The sequence below is a fragment of the Bubalus bubalis genome, chromosome 6, assembly GCF_019923935.1.
Source record: "Bubalus bubalis isolate 160015118507 breed Murrah chromosome 6, NDDB_SH_1, whole genome shotgun sequence".
Classification (NCBI taxonomy): Eukaryota; Metazoa; Chordata; class Mammalia; order Artiodactyla; family Bovidae; genus Bubalus; species Bubalus bubalis.
In genome coordinates this window covers 2,096,532-2,122,450 of record NC_059162.1, presented here as the reverse complement: position 1 = coordinate 2,122,450, position 25,919 = coordinate 2,096,532, and the positions used below count along the sequence as shown (strand labels likewise).

The following is a 25,919-nucleotide window of genomic DNA, read 5'->3' as shown; positions in this document are numbered from 1 at the left end:
AAGGTCTGACTGGATTACCTGTATGAAGTCTTTCAGACTTTTTAGAAATATTTACAGATGTGGCTAGGTCTAGATGTTCCTTAGGCTAGAGTGACAGCCATTTGCCATGCCCAGTTTGCACAGCCTGCCTGGTGTGGAAAGGGAGACTGGCCAACACTCCATGGCCACAGAACGAACCCCTGGAGGAGCAGATGGAGAGCACCCCATGAGCACCAGGTCCATGGCAAATGCTCCCAGCTTCCTCATGAGCCTGCATGGCCTAGAGAAGTTCACCTACCTGCCACCTGTCTCCTTGCGCCCTCATCCAACATGTCCCTGACTCAGCTGTGACTCACAGGCAAACACGCTCCTACATCATCCTACTCAGCCCTCTGCCTCTCACCCCTCCCCATTCCAACTCACCTCTTTCAGCTCAGATTTCTTAATACTGGCTTTTCAGATCACTGAGCATGTCTTTAAATAGGATGGATGGACAAATACACACAACACTTAGATATCAAAATATACCTATTTAAATAAAAAAAACTTTAATTCTCTGGGTTTGTTGTAATTTATCCATAGCAGTATTTCATATTATACATATAAAATCTCCCAATTCTTTCTTGGGCATTTCTTGTTTCCTCTATTCAGTTGCAGGGTCCCCATGGACAGAGTGGGCTTTCCAGGTGGCTCAGTGGTAAAGAATCCAACTGCCAAAGCAGGAGACGCAGGAGATGAGGCTCAGTCCGTGGGTCGGGAAGATCCCCTGGAGGAGGAAATGGTGACCCACTTCAGTATTCTTTCCTGGGAAACCCCAAGGGCAGAGGAGCCTGGTGGGCTACAATCCATAAGGTTGCAAAGAGTTGGACCTGACTGAGTGACTGAGCATGCACGCATGCATGGACAGAGATCTTGTCTTACACAAGCCTAATCTTTTACCCCCAATAAAACAAAGGAAGGAAGCTAATATGTGCAAGCACTTTCTACACAGGACTAGTCAGGGGAAAAGAAACAGAAGGATGTGCTGAGAAAAGCCAGGGTGCTGAGGATGGCCAGCTTTACCTTTACTTGTCCGGTCAGACTTATCTCCTGTCCACATACCCAGAAATGACTGTTTTCTCTCTTGACCAGAAACCTGGAGGTCTGAGTGATTTATGCAGCCCTTCCGAGGACAACCTGGTCCCATGTACCCAGGTTATTTCGGTAGTCTGTTATCATCTTTGTATTTTTTATTGTCTGTCGGTAGTTTTGTTGCCTTCAGGTTCCTGATTTTAATAATTCTTTCCCATGCCTCCCTTCACCAAAATCATACATGCCCCTGGCTAATGAAAGCAGTATTTTTGGTCTCTGCAGCTGGTGCTATGGGGCTCTTTGGTGGTGAATAGCCTGACACAGTGCTCAGTATGAATAATAACTACTTCAGCTACCCAAGATTCTCCAAAATTGCCTGAGCAATTTAAAATCCAAAGCTGGTGACTAAGAATTGGTGTTTTAATCATCTTTTCCAGTGGAAATGGGGCCCAAACAGACAGATGAGACCTAGGCTTTCAAATGACAAGGACTAAAAGCTCAGCAAGTCTAAAAACTCAGCACCAGGGTTATGGCTTGTGTCTTCCAGCCCTTGGAAGTGCCAGCAGTGGACTGAATTGTCCTCCTGGTTCAACTCATACAGGCCAAGGCCATTATGAAGTCTTTTGGCAGGCCAATTCTACCCCCCAGCAATGATATCAACTCATCCTTCTGACCCTCACCCAGTCACTTATTATTTCATTGCACACATAGAACTGGTTTGGAAATGCCATGAATTAAATGGACATCAGTGCAATGGTACTCTGAGAAAAGGGCCTAGCCCCAGTCAGGTGGTTCCAGAGAAGACCAAAGAGATGCCGAGGAAGAAACTTTCTTCAGCAGTTGTCCATGGATCCACAGACAGAGGATGGAGCCTGCTGAAGTAGAGGGATACAGAGACCAAGCAACATTGTCTACCAGTGATTTGACCTAACCAAGTATCCCACCATAAGAGTGTGGGGTGAAAAGCTTTGACAAAAGTCTGTCAAAGAAGGTAGAGACCAGCACTCACCTAAGGTTAGAGTTTTGGGGGTTAAATATTCAGACAAGAAAAAAAAAAAAAACTCAGCTTTTTCCTTGAAGAAAAATGAACATTTAAAGAGTGTACCAGCTTCTCATGCCTTGGGTAGCAATCAGCAATTTGGGCTGGGCTCAGCGAGGCAATTCTTCTTTTGGTTTTAGCTGGGATCACTCATGTTTACAATCAGCTGAGAGTTGATAGGCTGCCAGTTAGAGTGATGGGGTAACTGGGCCCTTTCATCATGCAGCAGGCCAGCCAGGCTAATTTACCTGGTGGTGATGCACAGTTCCCAAAAGCAGCAAGAGAGGACAAATTCCCTCACGCACAAGAATCTGTCAAGTTTCTGCTTCTATCATATCTGTTATTAGGCCACTGGCTAAATTAAATAGCATGGCCAATCCCAAATTCAAGGGGTTGAGAGATAGACGGCACCTCTTGATGAGAAGAGAAGAGTTTGTAGCCTTTTTTTTTTTTTTACCTATCTATACAAATTATGAAATCCAGAGAGTCCTAGATTTGAGATTTAAGCAAAATCTATCCTTCAGGCAGGGGTAGGAGTAGAAAAGGGCTTCCCAGATGGTGCTAGTGTTAAAGAACCCACCTGCCAATGCTGGAGATGTAAGAGAAGCAGGTTTGACCCCTGGGTTGGGAAGATCCCCTGGAGGAGGGCATGGCAACCCACTCCAGTATTCTTGCCTAGAGAATCCCATGGACAGAGGAGCCTGGTGGGTTACAGTCTATGGGGTCGCAAAGAGTCAGACACGACTGAAGTGACTTAGCATGCACACACGGAGTAGGAAGTGCTCCTTCCTGAGAAAGCAATATCCCTCATCTCCCAAGAGCATCTCGAGTGGCAGCCTGGTGAGGCCCAGGGATGCCTGCTCCACACTCAAGTGTCCTGGGATGATGAAACTGGGCTGGGCAGGAACAACTCGTGGTAAATGAAGTATAAAACACACAGAAGAGCCAGCAGAGCCTGTGGAGGAAATGGCCCATATTCAACATATAGTGAGACCATACATTCTTTTCTTCTTAGATTCTTTCTCATTTTTCTTTCTTTCGCTTTATTCTCTTCTCCTCTTTTTTCCCCCTCTTCTCTTTTATATGTGTATTTTAAACATTTATCAAAAGGCACCTGATGACAACCTAATCAGAGTGCAGAGGGACGCGGGGCTCTGTGTGTGGCACCAACCTATGGACAGTCCAGGAAAGGGGAGGACGAGAAGAGCCCTTGATGTCCAAGACTCACGTCGCTATGACAAAAGAGAAAAAACAGTTCATGTTCTCAGAATGAAAAAAGAAATACCACTTTGACAGCTCTTGTTTTGTTCCAGCCAAGAACTGTCATTAGGAACAGCAAATTGAAGTCATTTCTGTGATTGTCCGGCAGGTCATGGTCACTGAGCTCACCACAGGCCTGATTTCAGTATAACAACAGTCATTGACGAGTGACTGGGAAGTGATGGGGCTAAAAGGTGTATTTTGCCTGAAGCTATCTTCCGCTGTGGGTGAAGGCCTTCTAATAGTAGTAATCGGTTCTGTTTCTAAGCACAGCACAGGAGGTATGGAAAAGCAGACTGTAGTATAGGCATTATCTGGAGATTAGCAGTCCAGAGCTAACTCTCTTTCAGAAATGGAAAAGGAATCCTGGTTTGGCTAAGGGAGGAGACAGGGCGGGATGAACTCTGTGGGTGAGAAACTCCATGTGTAGGAATGTGTTCACCTGTAATTGTTTTCTTGATAAGTTTCTCAAACTAGTTAGATGGGCACTGAGGTTTGCAATCAGCCTCCCTTAAAGGCTGCCCCCCATCCCTTGCCAAAGCAAAGATCAGCAAATCTTCCAAGGTGGTGGCCCAAGAAGGTCCCGGGCCTGCTGGCTCTTGGATTTGTGTCTTGTTCCTGTGTTCTGTTCCCAATTCCTAGTCATTCAGAGAGTTGTCTTGAAAACAAACATCAGACCACAAGGGACATCCTGGTTGGAAAGTCACTCTGGGGAAAGAACAGAAAAAGCCTGATTAAAGAAACACAACCAATGGCTCCTTGGGAAGAATCCACACCTGCTCAGAGCCTAGCACACTCTGACTTTTAGGACATTTCATTAAGCTTGTGACTACTGCCCCTAAGCCTCAATTGGTGCTGAAGCCAACACACATCTCATAGAACTTAGTTCCATGACCACAGAAAAACCTCTCACCCCTTTGGGGATAACTAAAATGTTTACATTTCCACAACAGTTGGTGTGGATGGTGCACCATACATCTGACATCACCTGAAAGTTCCTTCTCTATTCATAATACTTGGGTCATTGCAGGTTTTGTTTTGGAGGGGTTAATAATCATGCCAGAACCTTCTTATGTTCATGTTCTCTCCCCATACTATACACTAAAGCAAATATGCTGCTTGGAACCATGAGAAAAACAAAACCACAAGAGAGGCAGGGTAACTGAGGAGGGGGCAGTAGCACCCAGGCTTGGAGAGGGCCTCTGGAGCACAGAGGCACCCTGGAAACCCACAATGATCAGTGATTTGTCCCCCAACAATCTCTCAGGTTCAGAGCTCACATTTAGGGGGCTGCAGGATTCACTGGGCTGCTCTTGGCTTTTAGAGGGAAAACAATAAAGTCTAAAAAAGGCCACTTAGACAGACAAATGAGTTGGGCAAGGATGGAAAGATTTCTTTCACATATACAGGCATAGTACAGTTTACACTCAATAAAACGTCAAAGGAAAAAAAGAAGTGAGTTGTCCTTCATAAATACCAAGGCTTCTCTGGAATCTGGACTCTTCCGGCATTTGATGCAAGTTACAAACCCTCACCCTAAAGGGAGCAGGGGCTAGGGAGGAACGCACACATAAGCACGCATAGAGCACAGATCGTCAGAATGCAGACCTCAGAAACCCACCTAAAGGCCTGTGGTGGGAATGAACCCCTAGAATCCCTGATGCTAAATGCTTCTTAAAGCTGGCCATTAATGCTAATCTGCTACACCTGCATATCTGCTACTTCTGCTTGTTTTCAACGCTCCGGGCTCCAAGCCCAGTTACTTCACCTGGTCCTACCTGGGTAGAAGGAGGTGGGGGACAAACCAGCCTAACATCCGGATTCCCCAAGCAGGAGAGCCTGCTCTCTCCACCTGGGCCCCACCGGGCGTCTGCGCATCTAGGGCAGGGCCCTCCTGCTCTGTTCGCCTTCCTCCCCAGCCCCCCGGCCCCCGGTTGGCGATCGTGCCCACCGGCCCCCGGGGAGGCCGCCTGGGCCTCACCGTCTTCTTCGCGGGTGTCTCCTTCTTCCTCTTCTTCTCCGAGTTGCTGTGGTAGGGCAGGTCGCGGCCGCGGTAGGACGGGCCCCGGCTGAGCTCGAGCTCGCTGTAGGGAGGCAACGTGTCGTCGGGCGTGTCCTCCTCGTCGTCCGGAGGCGCGCCCGCCTCGTAGGTGGCCGGCGGCGACCAGGCGTAGTAGGAGGCGCTGCGAGGGCCGAGCTGTGAGCTCAGCTTCGACGGCGTCTCGAGGCTGCCGCCGCGGCTGGCGCCCTCTGGCCGCACCTGCCGCTCCAGCCCGGACCCGCGGAACGAGTGGTCGTACTTGGGCGTGGTCCCCGGCGTGCGGCTCACCAGGCGCGGCAAGTGCGCGTCGTCCGGCGGCCGCCGGCGCGGGGGGCTGTAGGACCAGCCGCGGTCCGCGTCGGTCAGGGGCTCCCGGCTGCGGCTCCGCGGCCCATAGTACTCCTCCAGCGAGCCGTCCTGGTAGAGGCCCCCGTGCGCCAGCGCCTCCGAACGCTCGAAGCGGCTCCCGCCTCGGAGGTCCTGCTTGTTGCCGTCCGCCCTGCGGGACCGCGGGCCGTAGGAGTCGGCAAAGGCCGCGAGCTCATCCATGGAGACGGCCGGCACCCCAGTGGCGAAGTTCTTCCGGGACAGCATCTCCGATTTGGAGCGCTGCTGGCTGTGGGCAGAGGAGGCGCTGGTCAGTCCTTGAAAGGCCCAGGTACCCAAGACCTGTCAGACGCGCGAGGCAGGGAGCTGAGCTGGGATCTAAGGACGCCATCGCGGCTGGGGCCTCGCTCAGGTGACTGAGCGGCCCGACACGGCTCTGCTCCTGGCTGGATGCATCACCCCAGGCACCTCTCACGCCTAAGAATCACAGCCAAGTCAAGGCGTCCGTTCATCTGGTGAGTTAGCGTTAAGGATTAAGGGGTTGTGTGAATAAAACCTCTTTGTGATCTACACGGTGCTGAAACACACGTGGGGCCTTCTTTTGGTCATTATGATATGACCTCTGGTTGACAGCCTCCTGACTCACTTCTCACACCCTCGAAGCCGGCATGGGCGATGTGGCCTGCTGTCCAAACAGCTGTGGCCCACGGAGCCCTGTAATATTTGGTGATAAACAGAGAGGCCTTTTCCTTCCTCAGAGTGAAGGGCAAGTTACCTCGTGGGGCAGCAGGCCAGAGGGACCCCGCAGTTGGTTCTCTGAGAGAAGAGCAATATCTACTGTCCTTCCATATAAAGGATAGGTGAGTGGGGAAGGTGCTATCAGGGGACACTGGCCATACCAAACCAAACACACCCTTCACATTCACTGGCCACATGACCCTGTGTAAGTTCCTTAGAATTTTTTAAGTTTCAGTTTCCCCAACTAAAACTGGGAGGACATTAATAGTACCTGCCTTTTAGAATTATGAGAATCAAATCCAACAGTATAACATAATTGGCATTTGACCTTTCACAAAACAAATGATCAAAAATGAGAGAGATGATGGGTGGGGTCTTTTAGAGGTTACAAGATAAAATATATGAGAAGGGCAGAGAAATGTCAATAGGGTTCATTAAGGGGTCTAGAGAACCCTCTTCAAAGAGCCTTGACTGATTACTTCTGCACATGGTGCCCCGAGCATTCCCTTGCTTAATACATGTGGGAAAGGGGTGTTCAATAGCCACAGAGAGAGATGAGGCAAGATAACCTAGAAGGGCAGACAGAGATGTTCTCGGATCACTGCAGCCTCAGACCCATCCTGCCTCCCAGCTTTTGGCTCCTCATGCCCAGCACCAGCGCTGCCTTGCCACAGTTGTCCGCACCTGTGCCTGAAGCTCTCCCGACCCTCTTTGTCACACTCCGTGGCCGCGGGCCCCCGGCTGGCCCCGCTGCTGCCTCCCGTGACCCCGGACCAGTAGTCAGGATTGCTCTCCAAGTCCCCAGACACAGGGAACTGCTTGTTCCGCATCTGACGGTAAGACTGGCGGAAACTGCTGTCCTCCTCATGCAGAGAGCTGAGTTCCGAGATGGTGTTGTTATCTGCAAGGACAAAAACTAGGTATGACACAGCTTTCTGCCTATAGGACAGAACAGGAACTTGGTTAAGGGCTAACACTGGAATCTTTGGGAAACTCCCACCCGAGGGTCTCAGTCCTGTCCAGGGTGGGTTGTAGACCTGAACTAATGGTATTTGTGTTCTCAGCTCAGCAGGAACTGGCTTCAGTTGGAAGCCTAGTTGCCAACAGAGGGGAGGCTTCCCACATGCTCTGTTCTTAGAACAGGAAAACAATTGTTATTGTTCCACCTAAAGCAGGCTTTCCAGAACTCAGGCTCTCTGCAGCTGGTCTCCTCCTAGTATATCATCATCCTCGCTCAAATATTTTGCTTCTTCTTGTTTAAATCAGTGATGAGCCATGATGATCCCAGGCATGAGGCAAAAGGGACAAAAGGAGAAAAGCCACAGATCACAGTATCTTCCCTGCTGTTATCTGAGTCCCAAGATGGAGCCTTTAGAGCCAGTCCTATGCTGTGCTTCATATGCACCCCATCCCAGCTGCTGCTGTGCCCCTCCCCACAGAGCAAGGAGTCCACAGGACGAAGAGAGTGTGCACACCCTGCTTCTGGATATTCATCCAGGAACCTGGAATATTTTCCCTGAACAGTACCAAGCTCATTTCTGTGGCTTGAGTAGACCTCTTCACTCCCCAGACTGTTCAGGTATATGTGGCCATGGATGGCCAGGATAGCTGTTTGGAAGTGTAGGAAGAAACGGGGAAGGCTAGGCTGCACTTATGGTCCATGGACCTCCACTTATGCTCTGGTCCCAGCCCAAAAATGTAAAAAGGGAGGGGATGGTCACAGCTTTCTCTAAGTAGCTTTTCACAAAAGCACTTGTGAATAAGGACCAGAATCACAATTTGGAAAGAAAAAAAAAACAAAAACAAAAACTATTTATTTATAAAACTTTGAAATGGATTGAATTTCACATTATTTAAAAAATAAATCTAGCAAATCTATTTGTAATGTAACTAAATCCATTGAAAAATCCATTGTTTTCTAAAAATCCTTTGAACTTCAAACTATTATCAAAATCAACAGTTGTAAGGTGTAGGGCCTGGCTGCCGAATGAGAGGTAAGCTAAGATCAGATGTGGGCAGCACAGGTGTGTGTCTCAGGTTCCCCTCCACCTTATCTCCTCCCTATCCCCAACCGTCCTTAGAGGAGCAGAGGAATTGTGCTGGTTCCCACTCCTGAAGGGAAGGGTGGGCCTCCCTGCACAGCATAAACACAATCTCCTTACGAGGACACAGGGCTGAGCAGGAATGCCATTCAGTTTGGTCATGTGATCAGTTGGTTTTGAATTATAATCTAAGTCTTTTGTTCCTCATAAGGAGAATGGTCTAGTGCCTGCCTATTTCAAAGGGAAATAACTCGGATCCTATTGATTAATAAAATCTAGTCTTCCTTTTCTCACGATGCCAGTGAATTCCAGTCTTCTGGGAACCCCACAGAAGAGAACTTTAAAATGCACCAAGTGTGTTTCTTGAAAAATTACATTATTGGCTCAGAACTTGCCTTAAACTTCAAGGAATAATGGACATTTTTCATCTCTCCAGATGTGAGGGAGAGATGTTTCTCCATAGTCCAGGATGTATGCTGTTCTGAAACTTCTGCCACAGTGAACATGAACATCAACATCCCCCACTTCAGAGACCCCTAACAGTGGGACTCTAGGGCAGGAGAGGCAAACTTCCTGTAAAGGGCCAGATAGTAAACACTGTAGGCTTTGCAAGTCTTACTGTCACAACTATTCAACTCTGCTACTGCAATATGAAAGGAATCATGGATAAGACAAGTAGATTGGCATGGCTGTGTTCCAAGAAAATTTACTTCAAAAATAAGAGGTGGAACATACATGCCCTGGGAGCTGTGGTTTGCTGATTCCAGGCTGAAATATCCCCAGAGCAACCCCCTACTTACAGGGAGCAGGTGAATGAGGATCCCACATTCTGGGAAATTCATAGGCCTGACCCTGAAACTCCCATGTCTCACAGAATCTATTACTCCTTTGCCACACCTGAAACTAGGTGTGGCTCATTTTCTGATGAGATCTTTAAGACCATCCCATGGCCATGGTCCATCCCAGGGTTTACTTTGCTCTTCAGGGATAGAACCTCTCAAAGTAAAGAGAACTTAGATTTTTGCTTCATCTCTGCGCAGTTATTGCAATGTGTAGGTTCCAAGAGCTCTGGGCTCAATTCTGGCACTGGCAGTGAGTACTGGCACTGGTTACTTTCCCCTCGGCCTCCCTTTCCTCCTCCATAAAATGAGGGAGGTACATTCAACAATCTCAGCCTCTTCCAGCTCCAACATCCTAAAGTCCCAATAGTTAGAAGGCTGTGATCTTTGAATATAAACTGCTACTGCAGCCATGACAGCATCCACAGTTGGCTCCAAAGTTTCTAGTTTAGCAGCAAAGCATAGGACAGCAATCCGCAGACCCGGGCTGTGGTCCTGATACTCTCACTTCCACCTTCCGGGCTTCTGTTTCTTCATCTGTTGACCCAGGCCACCCCTTGGACTCTTAAGATTCCTTCTGGCCAGCCAGGCCTTTGGAGACCACTTTAATCCAGGCGGATGGGAGACATCATCTCAACCGGGATCTACCCTTTATTTTTAACCTCTGTTTTTTCTCTGAGCTGTGAGTTCACAGATTTCCTCCACGGGCTTTCTCCTTTAACTCTGACTATCTCTATGTCTGTCCCCTTACAGGGATCCATGACAACACTGTTACAACTAGCTTGTCAACTGCAGTGACATCTGCATTCCTGACATTCCAATCTGGAGATGGTCTTTTTATAGCCAGTGTGGTGGGAGGAGGCAGCAATGGATGCAGCTCAGACAGGATGAAATTAGAATTGCAAACTGGGAGGAATATGTTGTCCTTAATCTGAATAAAGTTCCTCTAGTCTGGGACTGTTTTCCCAACAATGCCATTGAGTCTGGAGCTGGTTCCAAGGCAAGGAGGGTTCAAAGAGAGAAATGTAGTGACCGCACTCCCACACCTGCCAGCACCTCTGATAATTAGCCCATCCGTGTCAGACCTGCGCTGTGTTGCTTTTCATGATAGATAGTAATTTGGAGTCCAAATCAAGAATCAGCTATGTCAGCGGCAAAGTCTCCAAGGTCTGTGAGTTAAGGGTTGGGGCCCTGCTGCCCACAGACTCAATAATTAAAACATTCTTTTGACTTTTTGCTTGCCCCTCAGTCTCTGCCACTAGGTATCTGAAAGGAATGTAGGCATCTTTTTTATGAGATTCATTTGGCAGACTTGTTCTTTTACTTTCATTGATATGGCAAGTTGGCAGCTGGACTTTCATTCGAGGCTAGGGCCTTTCATGTTGGAAAAAACTGATACTGAAGCTTCCACATTGTAAGCCATAATTTTGAATATATTTTAAAGGAAGTAGTAGGGAAAGGCTGTTTTAATAAAATGGTGCCAACCCCACTGCACAGCCCAGCAATACTGACTGCCCCATGAGAGACGCAACAGAAGCCAAGATGGTACATGACTGCTCTATTCTTTTTTTTTTTTAAATCCTATTATAGTTTAATACAGGATATTGGATATAGTTCCCTGTTATCACCCTATTCTTCATACCAGAACTCCTTTTTCTTTCCTCTGTGTACTCAAAGCTACTTTCTTTAGGGTGGTGTCACCAGCACCCCTACTAGTTCTGACCCTGAAAGCTAAGGGCTCCCCATGTATGGTCACCCCCAAATCCCTTTTAGCATGATGCACAGAACACATAAAACTAACAGATGCTTACATCTGCTTCTCATCCTTCTGGCTGGATCAAACTGAGCCAGCTCCTTCTCGACATAGTATAAGACCTTCATGGAGTCTCTCTCTTTATCAGTTTGGATCCGGTAACCTTTGCGAACTGTTGAGAAACAAACAAGATAGTAAGCTGAAAAAAAATCAGGAAAAGGTGACTTCCATGTAACTTACCAGTAGAAAACATGGGTCCCAGATAGAGCAACTCTTTTTGAAATCACCCAGAAATAGTAACCTATATTTCTATATATGGAACCATACCCTTTATCAGATGGTTCCATTAGAATGGAGGACTGGCACATCAAGAAAAAAATTCTGTTCCAGTAACCTCTCCTTCCTACTTCCTGACCTCTTATAGCTCCACTTAAAGATCATCTTCTCAAAGTTTAGGGGAGTATACTCACACTAAAAAAGACCACTTTCTAGACTAGGGATACAGATCACTCTAGAGTCTGAGGATCATACCTTCACTTGGAAGCACATGTAGCTTTAAAACAGATACCCAAACATCAGAGACCTTGACACAGGTGGCCTAAAAGCCTGTAGTTGCCTGGGAGATTGTACAAAAATTCCATAACTAGGCGATGCCTAAGAGCTAATATTAGATTGCAGGCTTTACACACAGTAGAACAAAATAAAATGCATGGATTACTAATTATGGTTCCATTATTATTTCTTTAGCATTTTCCCCTTAGGAAAGGGAATACCATATTTTAGACATGATTAAGTCAACCTGCTGCAGTGTGGTTACAGGCAGGTGCTATTTTCAGGGCTTAATAAAAATAAACTAAAGCGTGAGAGATAATACCATCCTCTATGTTCTCATCACTCACGTTGTCAGAGACAAAGGCTGCTGAAGCCCGGTATCACTTAAGCATCAACCTAATTCAAGACCAGCCCCAAGGGTGATCAGACACAGACAGCTCTAATATTCACAGATAAGACAAAGAGAAAACAAGAAAGAGAAAGGACTGGGATGGGGACAGAACAGCAGGGGTGACAGACAACACCTGCGGGCACTGGGACGTGCTAGGCACCGCGCTACGTGCTTTCCGTGGACTTAGTCCTCGAAACTGCATAAGGAGTCAGCTGTTAGCAGCCGCGCTTCACGGACGAGGAAACTTTGGTTCAGAGCAGTTTTATAACTTGCTCAGCAATAAGTGGCAGTGCTGGGACTGGAATGTAGTCTGAAGGAAGCCCAACCATACTGGGCCACTTGTCTGTCTGGAGTCTGGGGCCAGAAGCAGCAGAGAGAGATGAAAAGAAGACAAAAAGGAAGAACCCAGAGGTGGACCTTGGGCATCCGAGGCACTGTCCTACCATGCAGCCAGTCAGGACCGTACAATGGGGATGGAAGCAGATGACCCACCCCCAACACTCTCTATTCCCAGAGCAGGGAAAATACCACAAGGAAACCACACAACTGCACGTGTCTCTGGAGAAAGTTCTGCGTTCTGCTCTCTGATTATGTTCCCCTGCTGTGGACATAGCCCCCTACACAAGCATGTATGTGGAAGATTAAAATATCATCTTTCACCGACTCTAATCACAGCCCTGGTGTTGAAAACTGGGAAGACGCCCACACATCCATTTGCAGGTGCACTGGTTTTCTATGTAAGCACAGGACGGGCAGTCCACCTTCAGCTTCAATTGTGGAATTACTTTAAAAAATTAATGAATCTCAGCACACGCTTTTTAGTGACACCTTCTCCCAGAGGTTAGATCCTTAATCCTTATGCAGAAGCAATTATTAGCAGAAATGGTTTTATTTATCAGCCTCCGCAACCTCCCATCTCTGCAGAGGCGTTTACAGAGTAGCACAGACAGTTCAATTAAAATGCAATTATCCCACGGAACTGCTATGTCTGTTCTAAGGTGTTTGTGTCTGATGAATAAAACACAGGGCTGGGAAGTGGGGAACTGGGCACCCTGTAGGCCACAAGGACCTCAAATAAGTGGTGACCTATCCAGGATTCAGTTTGCATGTCCATAAAATACAACTAATAATTTTCACCTTTTAAATAATCTTATAAGTCAGAGAAGACAAATACATAAACCAAAAAAGGAAAAAAAGAAGACAACAAAGACCAACTCAGTGGAGTACTTTGAGTTCTTTGTCATTATTAGGGGTGGAGCAAACAACATCTCATCCAAAAGACTTTCTTTTTCTCTAGCTAGAAAAGTTTTCTCTTTTCTCTCTCTATCCAACCCCCAACTTACAAATCATTTACTTTGAACTTTCATCATATGTCCCTTAATATATTCCTGTTTGTTTCAAATGATATGTATAAATGTCTAATCTTCCAAAAGATTCTTGAGGGAAAAGAATGCTTATCATTCTAGCTCAGTGGAACGCCCAGGATGGTGCTCTACAGAGTATATTCCTAAACAAACGTAGTATGTTTGTTTGAGCTGAAATGGTGCCAGCCTGGGGATGGGTGTGAGGTTAATGCTTTCTTAAGAAAGATTATTTACAGTAGAATTTCTCTCTCTAGATTGTAAACTTCCTGAGATCAAGGACCAGTTCCCTCTGTGTATTTATGATTCCTGAGCACCTAGCATAGAGCCTAGCACATTGCAGACACTCCAAACATGTGAGATTGTATGAATGAATGAATGAAGTGAAAATCAGGAATACAAACTGTATTACAGGGAATTGCAAAGTAAGGCAGAAGAGACATGTGGTGGGTTTGTTGGAGAATTTTGAACAGGAAGGGGAAGCCTTGAATGGTAGCTTGAGGGAGCAGCAAGGTTAAGGCAAGTTTTGTTATTTTTATTGATGATTATATTTTTAGTCTGCTTCCCTGGTGGCTCAGAGGTAAAGAATCCACTTGCCAGTGTAGGAGATGCAAATTTGATCCCTGGTCCAGGAAGATCCCCTGGAGAAGGAAATGGCAACCCACTCCAGTATTCTTGCTTGGAGAACCCCATGGACAAATGAGCCTGGGGGGCTACAGTCCATAGCGTTGCAAAAGAGTCGGACACAACTTAGGGACTGTAAACAATATTTTTAGTTAAGAAAAGGAGCATGTTTACAGGCCTTAAAGAAGGGGTCTACTCTACCTGCAGCTGTGTCTTTATCTAGCTGTTCTTAATATGTGAAGTGCTATTATGGCAGACATTCAGTAATACTTAGATAAAGGGGGGAAAGTATTGCTATATGGAACAATGTACCAGCTGTACCCTGGTGGTAAGAGAACGCCCGCCACCCCAAGCAACAGTTGGAAATCTCCCTTAACTGCAACTTGGATTGGAGCTTAGATTGCTTTCTGTGTCGTTATAACAATTTACGCTCCTAATTATGACACAGATTGATCATGTATGCATAGGTTATCATGCCTCTGAAAAGTTAGAGTAACTATTTACAGTCTCAGATGAAGATGTCAGCTTCACCTTTCAGTACTGGCATTATAAAGAGACATTACTGTACTACATATTGGGTTGGCCAAAAAGTTTGGGTTTTCCTGTAACATATTATGAAAAACCTGAACACACCTTTTGGCCAGCCCAATACTTTCAGATTTTATCCTCAGTCACACCAGCTCATAATTTCAGAACTCTAAATCTGTCCCCTTTGTCGAAAAGGACAGAGTGGAGCACTGACAGGCTTCAGAGGCATCATCCGTTTGGTTTCAGCAGTTAAAAAGCTAGGGTTTCTCCCTTGAAAAGATTTTTTTTTTTTAAATCAAAAGCTGTAAATTCGATTAGGCAGCAGACTATAACTAATTCTCTCATTGTGGCAGGAACTGACTCTGTGTCACATATATGCTCAGGAGCATAGAAAACATCAGAAAACCTTTCTTGATCCCTCCAAGCAGATGATACTTTGCCTTCTCTGAGCTGACATCAGAGATCAGTCTTATTACATGCTCCTTTCTATTTTTTTACTCATTTTATTTCCATTCACAAGCCGCCCAAAACCATTCTGCTGGACTGTAAACTCCTTGAGAAAAAATTTGTAGACATTCATTAAATTTTTCTTGATTTGAAAACAGAATGGTGTCGGGCTGATTTTTATCTGTAATTTAGATCAGAGAACTCTCTGAGGTGTGGTGATATTTTAAAAAGAAATATCCTACAATATTTAATAACAAATATCCTACAATATTTTTATTGGTCAAAGACCAGCATTTTTTGGAAAATGACTTTTTTCCTGGTGATGTTTCAGTTCAGGGTCAATGGAAGATTTATTTCTCTTTTGAATTTCAGTCTGGTCCAAGTCCTTTGGTTGGTGTGGTTTTCATACTTCAGCTCCTCTAATTTACTAGCCTCACCAACTTTGATTTTTACTGGAGAGGGAATATTGGGATATTCATTTTGATGCCAAATTTAAAAAATTCTTACTGTTAAAAGATTAGAGCTGATAATTCTGATCCAATTGAGACTCAACTATTTTTCAGCTAATTTCCCCTTTAACACCAACTCCAATTTGTAGAACTTGCAAAAGTGTCTAAGGCAGATATCCATGGGTGTATAGCCTTGTTCTTCCTGTCCTATCTTAATAAGCTAAGGAAGGCTGTTTATGGATAATGGAACAGCTGCCAGATTCCACCCCCAGGCTGGCAGCAGCTCAGCTGTGGGAGGAGTGATGCTTAAAATTTGCATATTCTCTGTATACATACAGTAGGCATATATCCTTATTAGTTTGAAAAATGACATTTCAAAACCCTACTTGCCTACTTAGTTCTTTTGTAAGAAGCATGAGTGGAGACCAGGTAGATATGAAAATAAAATGGATTCAAGCAAGAGAAGAGAGAACTGCATTAATTAAGGTGGGAGATGATGGCTGACTAGGATAGTTGAGTAGAGATGGACCAATTCAAAGTTATTTTGAGATCCTATCTGAAGGACTTGGTGACCAACTGGATGCGAGAAGTGAGGAAGAGGAAGGGATAAGGATAAGTCCCTGCGTCTGGTTTGGGCTACTAGGCGGGTAACAGTGCCATCCGCTGAAATGAGAAATGTTGAAGTTGGTCTGAGGTTGAGAAACAGCAGATGAATTTCATTTCCTACATAGAGGTTGAATTGAAATTGAAAGACATTCAGGTAGAAATGTCCAGAAGGCAGTTGGATATGTGGGACTGAGGAACAGGAGACAGGATGGACATAAAGACTGGCAGTCATCAGCATACAGATGATGACTGAGGCCATGGACAAGGTAAGATTTCCCAGGGCGAGGACCTTGGACAAAACAGAAACACCAACATCTAGGGGATGTGCAGAGGACGAACAGCCAGCATATAGTGAAATGGCTAGGAAAAGCTACAAAATACAGTGTTGAGGAGGGCAAAGAATATGAATGTATCATCAGGGGTGGCAAATGCTGTTGAGAAGTCAAGGGGGGCAAGCTTTGAGAAGCATCCTTTAGACTTAGCAATAAGGCAATCTTGGCAAGAGCTGGTCTTTGGAGTGGTGAAAGTGACAGCAAGACAGAAGTTAGCTGAGGAGAGGAAATGGAGACATTAAATATTCAAAACTCTATCAAGGAGTTTATCTGTGAAGAGGGGAAGGTGGACTGGGACACAGCATTAGAGGACTAAGGGTTTTTGCAAATTGTTGTATTTTAATGCAAGATCTGAGCACATATTGAATGCGGATAGGAAGAAGTCATTGAAGAAGGAAAGGCTGGACCCGTGAGGTGGGAATGGGGTGGGATTTAGAGAGTCAATAAAAAGAGAACCTTGACAAAGCAATGGATCCAGAGCAGGGCAGGAGGAGACAGTCCTTTATTTTTTTTGTAAAGAGGTAATAAATAGCTGCTATGAAGAATGGGAGAAGGAGTCAGGATTCCTTTTCTGTCTCCCCCATTTGGTAACTAACTAGCTATACTATATATAGCTCATCAAAGATGCTTTTCAACTACACAGAACATTCAAAGAGTATTGTGTACAAATGTAATCTGAAAAATTACTGTTGCTAGATGATTACCCTAAAATTGAAGTAGCATAAAAATATAAAATAGGCTACATTTACATCTTTATAAATCAGCATTTCTTAACACTTCGAACATTCTTTGAAAAACAATCTACATGGAACACTAGCTTAAGCCACCTTTCTTAAAGGAGAAACAGCTAAATGCAATCAGTAATTCTGGCCACGGGACCATGAGTACAGAAATGTGCCTGGTAGGGATCATGAAGAATTCACTCCTGACTCAGTAAGCCAGATAACATGAGCCAGACTGGCTGTGGCAAAAGCTGGTTGTGCATCCTCCCCTTTTTCCTGGCGAACAGAATTCTGACTGTTCATTTCTGAGGTGAATAGGTGTTTTGGCCTAAGAGATGAGTCTTGGTGGGTCCAAGTCAATCTGGCTTAGGAATGGACACAGGACATAATTCTTGCCAATAAAATGACATGTAGAAGTCTGCTGGAAGAGAAGGAGACTTATGGACAAGCTTTCCTCTCTCTTGGGAAAAGGAACACAAGGAAGAAGCATATCTTTTCCATCTCTGAATGCATCTAGTGTCTGAGACTGTGGGATCTGGAGGGGAGCTCGTCCAGGAGAACAGAGGATACACTCAGGATGCTGAACACAAGATGGAAAGAAGCAGGTCCTTCAGGGATGCCACTTGAACTCTTCCATTAACCAACCCCAGAACCACCTTACCTTGGAATTTCTCACTATGTGAAATCATATTTTTTTCCTGTTTTTTTTTAAGCCACTTCTAACTACAGTTGGTTAGCATGGCAGGATGGAGTCAAAATGATTGAACTGCAACAAGCAGGAACTGGAAAAAAGTTGAAAATAGGAGAGAAGCATTTGCCATCCTATAAATAATAGTTATTTTATTAAGAGAATCTACTCAATAAAAACTAAGGGGGAAGGGTCCCGGTGGGAAGGAAAGAGAAGATTGGGAGAAAAAGGCAGTGATGAGTCCTGTTAATGCCTCTTTTGTCCTCTCCATCCTTTGGGAAAATGGACTGTATTGTCTTTATTTCTCTAATACCCTGTGTGTCCTTGATTATTAACTTTTGCTTCTCAGTCTATGACTCATTCCCAACTTCATACGTCAGAATTCCACTAATAGTTTCTGAGAGAGAAAAAACACAAGTACCAATTACTCACTGAGGATATCCACCCCTTCCATGGTGGAGCACTGACAGGTCACTAAATGAACTAGACCTTCGCCCCCAATTCCCACTGAAGTCTGTCCAGAGCCCTCCAGGGCAGAAACGTCTGTTTCACCAACCCTAGTGGCTCATTTACAACTAGGGATCTAAAAGTCACCTCCTAAATATATTCTGTACACAGTTCTAACCTTTACTACTCTGTATAGTCCTCTTCAGATGCCTCCAGGAAAGCTACATTTTAACACCCCTATACTCTTCTGCTGCTGCTGCTGCTAAGCCGCTTCAGTCGTGTCCGACTCTGTGCGACCCCATAGACAGCAGCCCACCGGGCTCCCCATCCCTGGGATTCTCCAGGCAAGAACACTGGAGTGGGTTGCCATTTCCTCCTCCAATGCATGAAAGTGAAAAGTGAAAGTGAAGTCGCTCAGTCGTGTCCTACTCTTAGCGACCCCATAGACTGCAGCCCACCAGGCTCCTCCATCCATGGGATTTTCCAGGCAAGAGTACTGGAGTGGGGTGTCATTGCCTTCTCCGCCTATACTCTTCTACCACCGCCTATAACAACAAATTTATCATGCCTTCAGTGGTGCTAATCATCATCCAAAGAAATTCTCCTTACCAGTTATTTCTTCTCTGTCTCAGATATATACCACTAGACAACTTGGGCTCATTCTAAAGATTTCTAACATCTAATTGCTTGCTCTTTCAAAGCATCTCTCAGATTTACCACTCAACTCCCTTTGTCTGCATCATAATGTCCCATCTGAAACATATCAATCACACCTCGGCTCAAGGTCTCTGGTTCTCCTCTGTCCTACTCACCACTAGCTTTGTTGGCATGTCACCTCGCCACTCAGGAGCCTGGCTACAGGGGTTCTCATTTATTATGGCACCAACCCAGGCTCTTCTGGAGGGCTTCCAAGGCCCTGCCTAATCTGCCTCCACCATATTCTTCCATGGTCTTCCAGTCAGACCAACAAGCTGGACACTGTCAAACACACACACTGTTCTTTTAGCTCTGGCTTTCCATTATGCTGGTCTGTGAGTGTCTCTGCTTTCCTAATCCACCTCACTCCTCTAAGCCCAGCTCTAATCTCACCTCCTCCCTGAAGACTTTGTAAGCATTCCAGCTCTTTCTTCTTTGAACTCCCAGTACATTCACTATAGCACCTAACTGTCTAGTAAAGGTCCGTTCTCTTTCCCTGGCTGGGCCATACTGCTGGTTAGACAAACCATGTCCTACACTTCTGGGTGTTCTCAGAGTACCCGGTAAAGTCCTGAGCACTAGGTATAAGAGATAACCATTTATTAATTGAATGATCAACATTCAGGGGGTACCTTGCCTCTTTTTCTTATGATTTTAGTTATTGTGAGGCCCAGGAAGAAAGCAAGGGGCAGCTATGTCCTGCAGCCCTTGGCAAGCTTGACATGCATTTCAGGAGATATCTGATACAGCTGTCAGGATCCCATTTCCAGAATGGAGATAATCATGGTCCACGGAAGCATCACTGGGCTGATGGTTCTTATCAGCAAGGAATCAGAATGGAAGCCCGACCGGAGCGTGGGGCAGGACAGTCTGGAACTGCATTTACCACTGTGGCTTCCTCCAGTGGAGTCACTTGGTGCCAGGGGAGGTGGATGCGGCTTGTCCATCAGCATGCCAGATGAGGGGGCTCCTCCCAAGGGGACAGAGGGGATGGAGTAAGGGCCAGGGACACCGGAGACAGAGGGAGGGTACCCGGCCTTTGCTGCTTTCCCTGCTTCATACACTGTGGAGGGAGATGAAGAGCAAGAGAGATTACATCGTTCCACCCTCCACAACCCTCACACCAAAAATCCCTGAAGATGCGCTTAAGGGAGCTCCGGGATGTATGCGCGGGCTTGCGTGTGTATGTGTGTGTGTTCCACTAGGCCTGACTTGATTCACTGGACACACTCTCCCCCACTCTCCTGGACTCCTCCAGCAGTGACATAAGGGCTTATAGTGTTTAGAGTGCCTGGCAGCTGAGTAATTCAGTGGTGCTGGGAGCTGTCACGGCAGCCTCCCCTGTCGCGGCAGCCCGCTCTTAAGCACCCTGGCTGCAGGCTGCCTCAGCCCTCTGTAGGAGGCCTAGCACTCGCACTGCCCAGGGCTGCTTCCAAGACGGTCCTAACCTCTTCTAGAGAGGCAAAGCCAGCAATGCGCTGACACGTGGCCCTGCTCTTCGAGTTCAAAAGCAGAGCAAATAACCTGACACCTCACAGAAACCGCTGTGTTCCTAAGGATACTAAAGACACATATTGTGTCTCTCTCTGTCAAGATGTTTATGGCAGGGGTTCCAAACTTAATGCCTATATGGGCTTGGCTAGGGAGGTAAAATTGTGAATCCCCAAATGAGGACTAGTTCCTTTGTGGACCATTTTGTCACAGGAGTAAATAAAACTCATCTGTGGCTAGAGGGGACCCAAAGGCTGTACTTTGAACATGCTGCTGGTAAAAAGAAGAGTTCTCTGCATGTGAGAGGCATGGCCAGAGAAAGTTTTCTCTAGTTTGGATGCCCAAGGAGAGGCAAAAGCCTTGCCCCACAACCTCACCATCCTGAACCTGCCCTTCGTTTCATCAATAGTGTTAAAGAGAATTCCAAATGCAGGGGCGGTGAGTGTGGATCAAAAACATGGAGAGGTGCCTGTGTGTGAGAAGGCAAACAGGAATGGTCATCTCAGGAAGTCAGGGGCTCCCAGGAGAGGACAGTCTGGAATGATCCGTTTTGCGGTGGAAGGAAAGGTGGCGGACAAGGCGCTCAGGGCACACCGCTGTCTGATGGAAAGGTGACGTTTCTTTTGGTCATTCTGTGTCTCCCCATGCGTCACGTTACTCACAGGCCTGAGGGCAGCAGCAGGAGTCTGGGCAACACGGGCAGCGGATGTAGCAACAGCAGCTATGAGGGCAGCACTGGCACCAGCAGATCCCCACCAAGACGAAGAAGAGGAAGACTCCCAGGATCACCAGACCAACAAACACCCACTCTGGAAGGATGCACAGAGAAACCCACACTCGTGGCGGCCCCCTGCTGGGGTCTCCCCGTGAGAGCAAGAGTGGGAGCAGCCTAGGGAAGAAGGCACCTTGTAACAGGGAGCAGAGCCCCCAGACTCAGGAGGGGCTCTGAGGCTGAGAGGTGCAGACCGTCCCAGGGCTGGGCTGTGGAGGGCAGGGACGGTTACCCAGGTCATACTGAGCACACATAATACAAAGTGCTGGGAGCAGTTTCAGGGCCCCTTCCCAGGTAAAGGGCTTACCTTATTGATTGTGGTGTCAGAAGAGGTAGGGGACAAGAGCAGAGAAATTCCTGGCTGGGGACAGGGGACTTTGCTTGCTGAGCTATAAAGTGGTGATTTCCATGAATACATATCTTTGGTAGTCAAGTTAATCTTATCCTATTTAATAGTGTAAGTCCTGAGAAAAGCTCTCCATGTCTGTGTGGTCTAAATCAGAACACCTGTAGGCGGTCCAGGTCCCTTATGTAGCCATCTGCTTTCCCTGCTGATCGCCTCTTGACACCTTTCCTGTGCTCAGCATCAGAGCTGAGATTAAAACCATTTCCTTGAAAAAACTAGAGACATAGGCTCTGGTAGAGAAATGCTGTCCCTGTCCCCTAAGAACGGTTTGATCACAGGCCGGCTGACCAAGCTACACAGCCAGCACAGCCAGGGACTAAAGTGATTCAGGCTGTGATGACTGGCAAGGCTAATGTGTATATCTGACCATGTTTGTTAACATCAGCTGTTTTCACAGCTCTGCCAGAGAGTGAACATGAATTTAATTCATTTGCCTATCCAACAGATAAAGAGAAAGGAAACAAATTCCATTTGACTTAGAGAAAAATGACTGTGGCCTTCGAGGGACTTGATGTCATGCTTCTGGGACTTGGCTATAAGACCTAATGTCCTGCTGGGGGCCTGGGACAGACTGGAATGAGCCATGATTTCCTTTCAAAGCAAAAGATTAAAGCGATTCATTTTGATTGAAAACCATCTACCAAAAATCCCTTTGCAACAAACTTCAAGTATACATTATTTTGTTTGCATTTTAGTTATTAAATATTTCTTCAACAAAATAGGACATTCATTTGGAGCTCGAGAATATGACATTTTGGTTAGATAAAGGGTTTTGTGATAATGATAAAGTTATTTGACCTTTGCTTAGAACATAATTTTCTCAGAGAAAACACACAACTTAGATTTCCTAAGTGTCCCTCTTCACTCACCCAACAGAAGTACACTCAAATTAACCAGGTCACCCTCTCTTCAGGGCGGAAGTGAGAAGGCCAGAATGTTCTGGAAGAGCTTCTTGCTGAGGACAGTAGATAGTTGAAGGCTTTGGCATTGCCTTTGCACTAACATAACAACACAATGTGACTGAGATATGGGCCCTGAGGACTAGAAGAGCTGTGTGGTATGGTAGCTACAACTTGGGTCAGGCAGGCAAGGATTAAAGACTGGCAGGTTGCCTTGGAGAAACAAAAAATGTTAGCCATGAAAGGATTCTTGGAGTCAGAAGGGGGGAAATTCGGAGGGCCAGGACAGATGTGAGAACTTTTCCTTGGGACTCGGGGATGCAACATCTAGTTCGAAGCAATGCAGTGTAACATTGTGGGGTTTTTTGTGATGAAAAAAATGAGTACAAATTGACTGAACTCTGGATAAGGCGGATCACAAAGAAATGTCTATTTGTGATCTTGGGATCAACATCAGTAAGAAGAATGTCTGTATTTGGGTTAACCAGCTAATGGGGAAGGATCTGGAGATTTCACAGAAGAGTGAAGCTCAACTGTGAGGACTCTGGATATTTCTCAAAACTTGAATCAAGTCTAAAACAATCACTAGGATTATTTTGTATCTTTCTGTTGCTCTCAATTATTAGTCAGTTCTTAACCCTTCGGCAGAAGTCCTCCAAAGCAAAACTGAATCTCACCCTTTTCTACTTTCTGTGTTTGGATATGTCCTCTCCCATAGTTCATTCTTGTTTCTCTCTGAGCTCCTTCCATGATGGACTATAGTGCAGCATTGCTGGCTGGCTAGCTGATATGTTCAACGGACACTACATAAAAAGACAGAGGTGTGCATTTGCTGCAGGTGTCCTTGACAGGGCCCATGGACCCCAGGGATTTAGGAGGTCAAAAAGTCCTAAATTGCTTTGTTATTGCTTTGTAATTGCTTTGTTATTGTATACAAAGCAATATGCTGCTGCTGCTAAGTCGCTTCAGTCGTGTCCAACTCTGTGCGACCCCATAGACGGCAGCCTACCAAGCTCCGCCGTCCCTGGGATTCTCCAGGCAAGAACACTGGGTGGGTTGCCATTTCCTTCTCCAATACATGAAAGTGAAAAGTGAAAGTGAAGTCGCTCAGTCGTGTCCGACTCTTAGTGACCCCATGGACTGAAGCCCACCAGGCGCCTCCATCCATGGGATTTTCCAGGCAAGAGTACTGGAGTGGGGTGCCATTGCCTTCTTCAAAAGCAATATAGATCGTATACAATGCAATATAAACCTGTAAATGTGTACTTTTCAAGGTAGGAGGGGTACATAGCATTCATAAGGTTTGAAAAAATGTTTTGATAAAGTTATAAAAGGCAATTCCAAGTAACATGGTTGTACAGTGATGAATGGGTAAACATTAAACTTGGGCTTCCCTGATAGCTCAGTTGGTAAAGAATCTGCCTGCAAAGCGGGAGATCCCAGTTTGATTCCTGGGTCGGGAAGATCTGCTGGAGAAGGGATAGGCTACCCACTCCAGTATTCTTGGGCTTCCCTTGTGGCTCAGCTGGTAACAAATCCGCCTGCAGTGCGGGAGACCTGGGTTTGATCCCTGGGTTGGGAAGATCCCCTGGAGAAGGGAAAGGCTACCCACTCCAGTGTTCTGGCCTGGAGAATTCCATGGACTATACGGTATTGCAAAGAGTTGGACATGACTGAGCAATGTCCACTTTCACTTTCAAACATGAAACTTAGGGAACAGGAATGCAGATAAATAACAACTCCATTAAAGACACTTTACAGCAACTGGGTGCAACCAAGATTCTGAGACTGTCACAGGGCCTGCACAGCTGACACAGAAGGCCTGGGCCCCGTCTCAGCCTGGTTTTAACTAGCATTATTCTTTTAGGGCCTAGTAACAGAAGAAATACAATTTGAAGGCTCTTCCAATGGGCTTAGTTCATCCTGGAAAATACCACAGACATATATAGACAAATGTGCAAATAAGTTAAAGGAGCAATTAGTAACTAATGCAGAAGCAAGACAGATGGAGGGATAGCAAATTAAGCAAATACAGAGTTAAATGACTGAATACCTGGCATAATCTCCACAGCAAAACTGGGCAAGAGATCAGCAAGCAGCCCTGTTCTGCCTAGAAGAGGTGGAAGGAAAAGAAGAAAAGCGGTTACTCCAAAGGCAAATACAGCCTGAAGCCTGGCTTCAGTTGGTACCATCCCTACATGGGGCCACTGATCCTTGCTCTTTGAGTGATGAAAGGCACATCACCAAGGCTGGGCTCAGTCAAGACCATGACCTTCTCCATCAATCCTCGGCAGCCATTTAGGAGAACTCTGCACCTAAACCAGGCAGAAGCAGAAACAGAACTTTCTTTCCAACTATTATAGAAGGAGGAGATCTTTGCTTCAAATACAAAAAAAAATCCTTCTTGATACATACCATCCCCATTCATTTATACATCCACATATTTTATTGGAAAGTCAAACGCATCTGTATCTAAATGGTCAACCTACATCTTCATACATCTATATACAGCCCCATGGCCATATAAAAACAAAAGTACATACTTGGTTTTAACTCAGAATTATCTCCCTACATCATTCTGTTTATAGACTAAAGATATGTCAATGATTAAAATTTTCAAAGGGAAGGAAAAGATACAGCTAGATCAGTTACACATTCTTCAACATTCCTTCTGGCTTCAGAAACATTCTGTACAATGTATATGGTATGGCTCTTCCATATGGCACCCGCAGCTGGAGTGGCATGGGACCAAGTGCCTTCTGCATGATATAGCACAAAAACTTAAGGGCTGGTGTCAGAACAGGTGCCACTCAGGACTCTGGGAAGCAAAGAGCTGTACAAGAAACAGCACCCTAGAAGATGTGCGGAAGGAGATTAGTCTTTTAAAAAAAACTGGCCTGATTTATATAGAAAGAAGGGCTGAATCTTCCACCATGTTCTCATATCCAGGTAAATGGAAAGGCCAGGATAGAACTTCTGCCCCTACCAGGTTCTATCCCATGCAGCCTTATTAATAAACAAGTTCTACTAGGTGACAACTAGCAAACTCAACTCATTTCAGACTTGTGGCACCAAAGGTCACTATGATTCCTAAGCCTGCAACTGAATCTGACTTCATTTATGGGCATGACATATGCCTATAGAATAGTTCTGTCCAGTAGAAATTAATGTAAGTAACTGGCAATTTTAGCATTTCCAGTAATAGCATTAAAATAGCACTTTTTTTTTTTAAGTTGAAATTAGTTCTCCCTCTGGAAAAGCCCAGCATTGGAGCCTGCTGGGGGGGGTGGGGGGGCGCGGTGGTCCCAGCCTCATGTCCTCCTGCAAGAGGAGATGGCTGATCCTTGGCACGAATGCATTGGTTATGCAGTAACCCTAGCAAGTCAAGCTGGAGAGGTGGTTCATGAAGCTCTAAGAAA

General features: G+C 45.8%; 1 protein-coding gene and 1 long non-coding RNA gene across 6 annotated transcripts in view; one reads left to right on the top strand and one right to left on the bottom strand.

The window, feature by feature from the left end:
- Nucleotides 1–504: 504 nt before the first annotated feature.
- The window catches only part of ILDR2 (immunoglobulin like domain containing receptor 2), a 67,232-nt gene continuing 41,817 nt past the window's right edge, over nucleotides 505–25,919 (bottom strand). The window contains exons 4-11 of one of the 5 annotated variants that reach the window (XR_006551542.2): nucleotides 24,554–24,610; nucleotides 21,086–21,232; nucleotides 19,819–19,995; nucleotides 11,148–11,261; nucleotides 7,140–7,356; nucleotides 5,331–6,006; nucleotides 3,261–4,057; nucleotides 505–745 (exon numbers count right to left, since the gene is read on the bottom strand). Coding sequence is in view for 4 of the 5 variants with exons in the window: in XM_025287431.3 (XP_025143216.2) it covers nucleotides 4,022–4,057; nucleotides 5,331–6,006; nucleotides 7,140–7,356; nucleotides 11,148–11,261; nucleotides 19,819–19,995; nucleotides 21,086–21,232; nucleotides 24,554–24,610 (1,424 nt within the window). In the remaining variant the exon portion in view is untranslated. Of the gene's footprint in view, nucleotides 746–2,217; nucleotides 4,058–5,330; nucleotides 6,007–7,139; nucleotides 7,357–11,147; nucleotides 11,262–19,818; nucleotides 19,996–21,085; nucleotides 21,233–24,553; nucleotides 24,611–25,919 lie in introns of those variants that run through there. The other 4 variants (XM_025287431.3, XM_025287432.3, XM_025287433.3 and 1 more) reach the window with 4 other exon arrangements.
- The window catches only part of LOC123333946, a 36,846-nt gene continuing 16,939 nt past the window's right edge, over nucleotides 6,013–25,919 (top strand). Inside the window, exon 1 of the long non-coding RNA XR_006551543.2 lies at nucleotides 6,013–6,232. This is a non-coding gene — a long non-coding RNA (uncharacterized LOC123333946). The remainder of the gene's footprint in view (nucleotides 6,233–25,919) is intronic.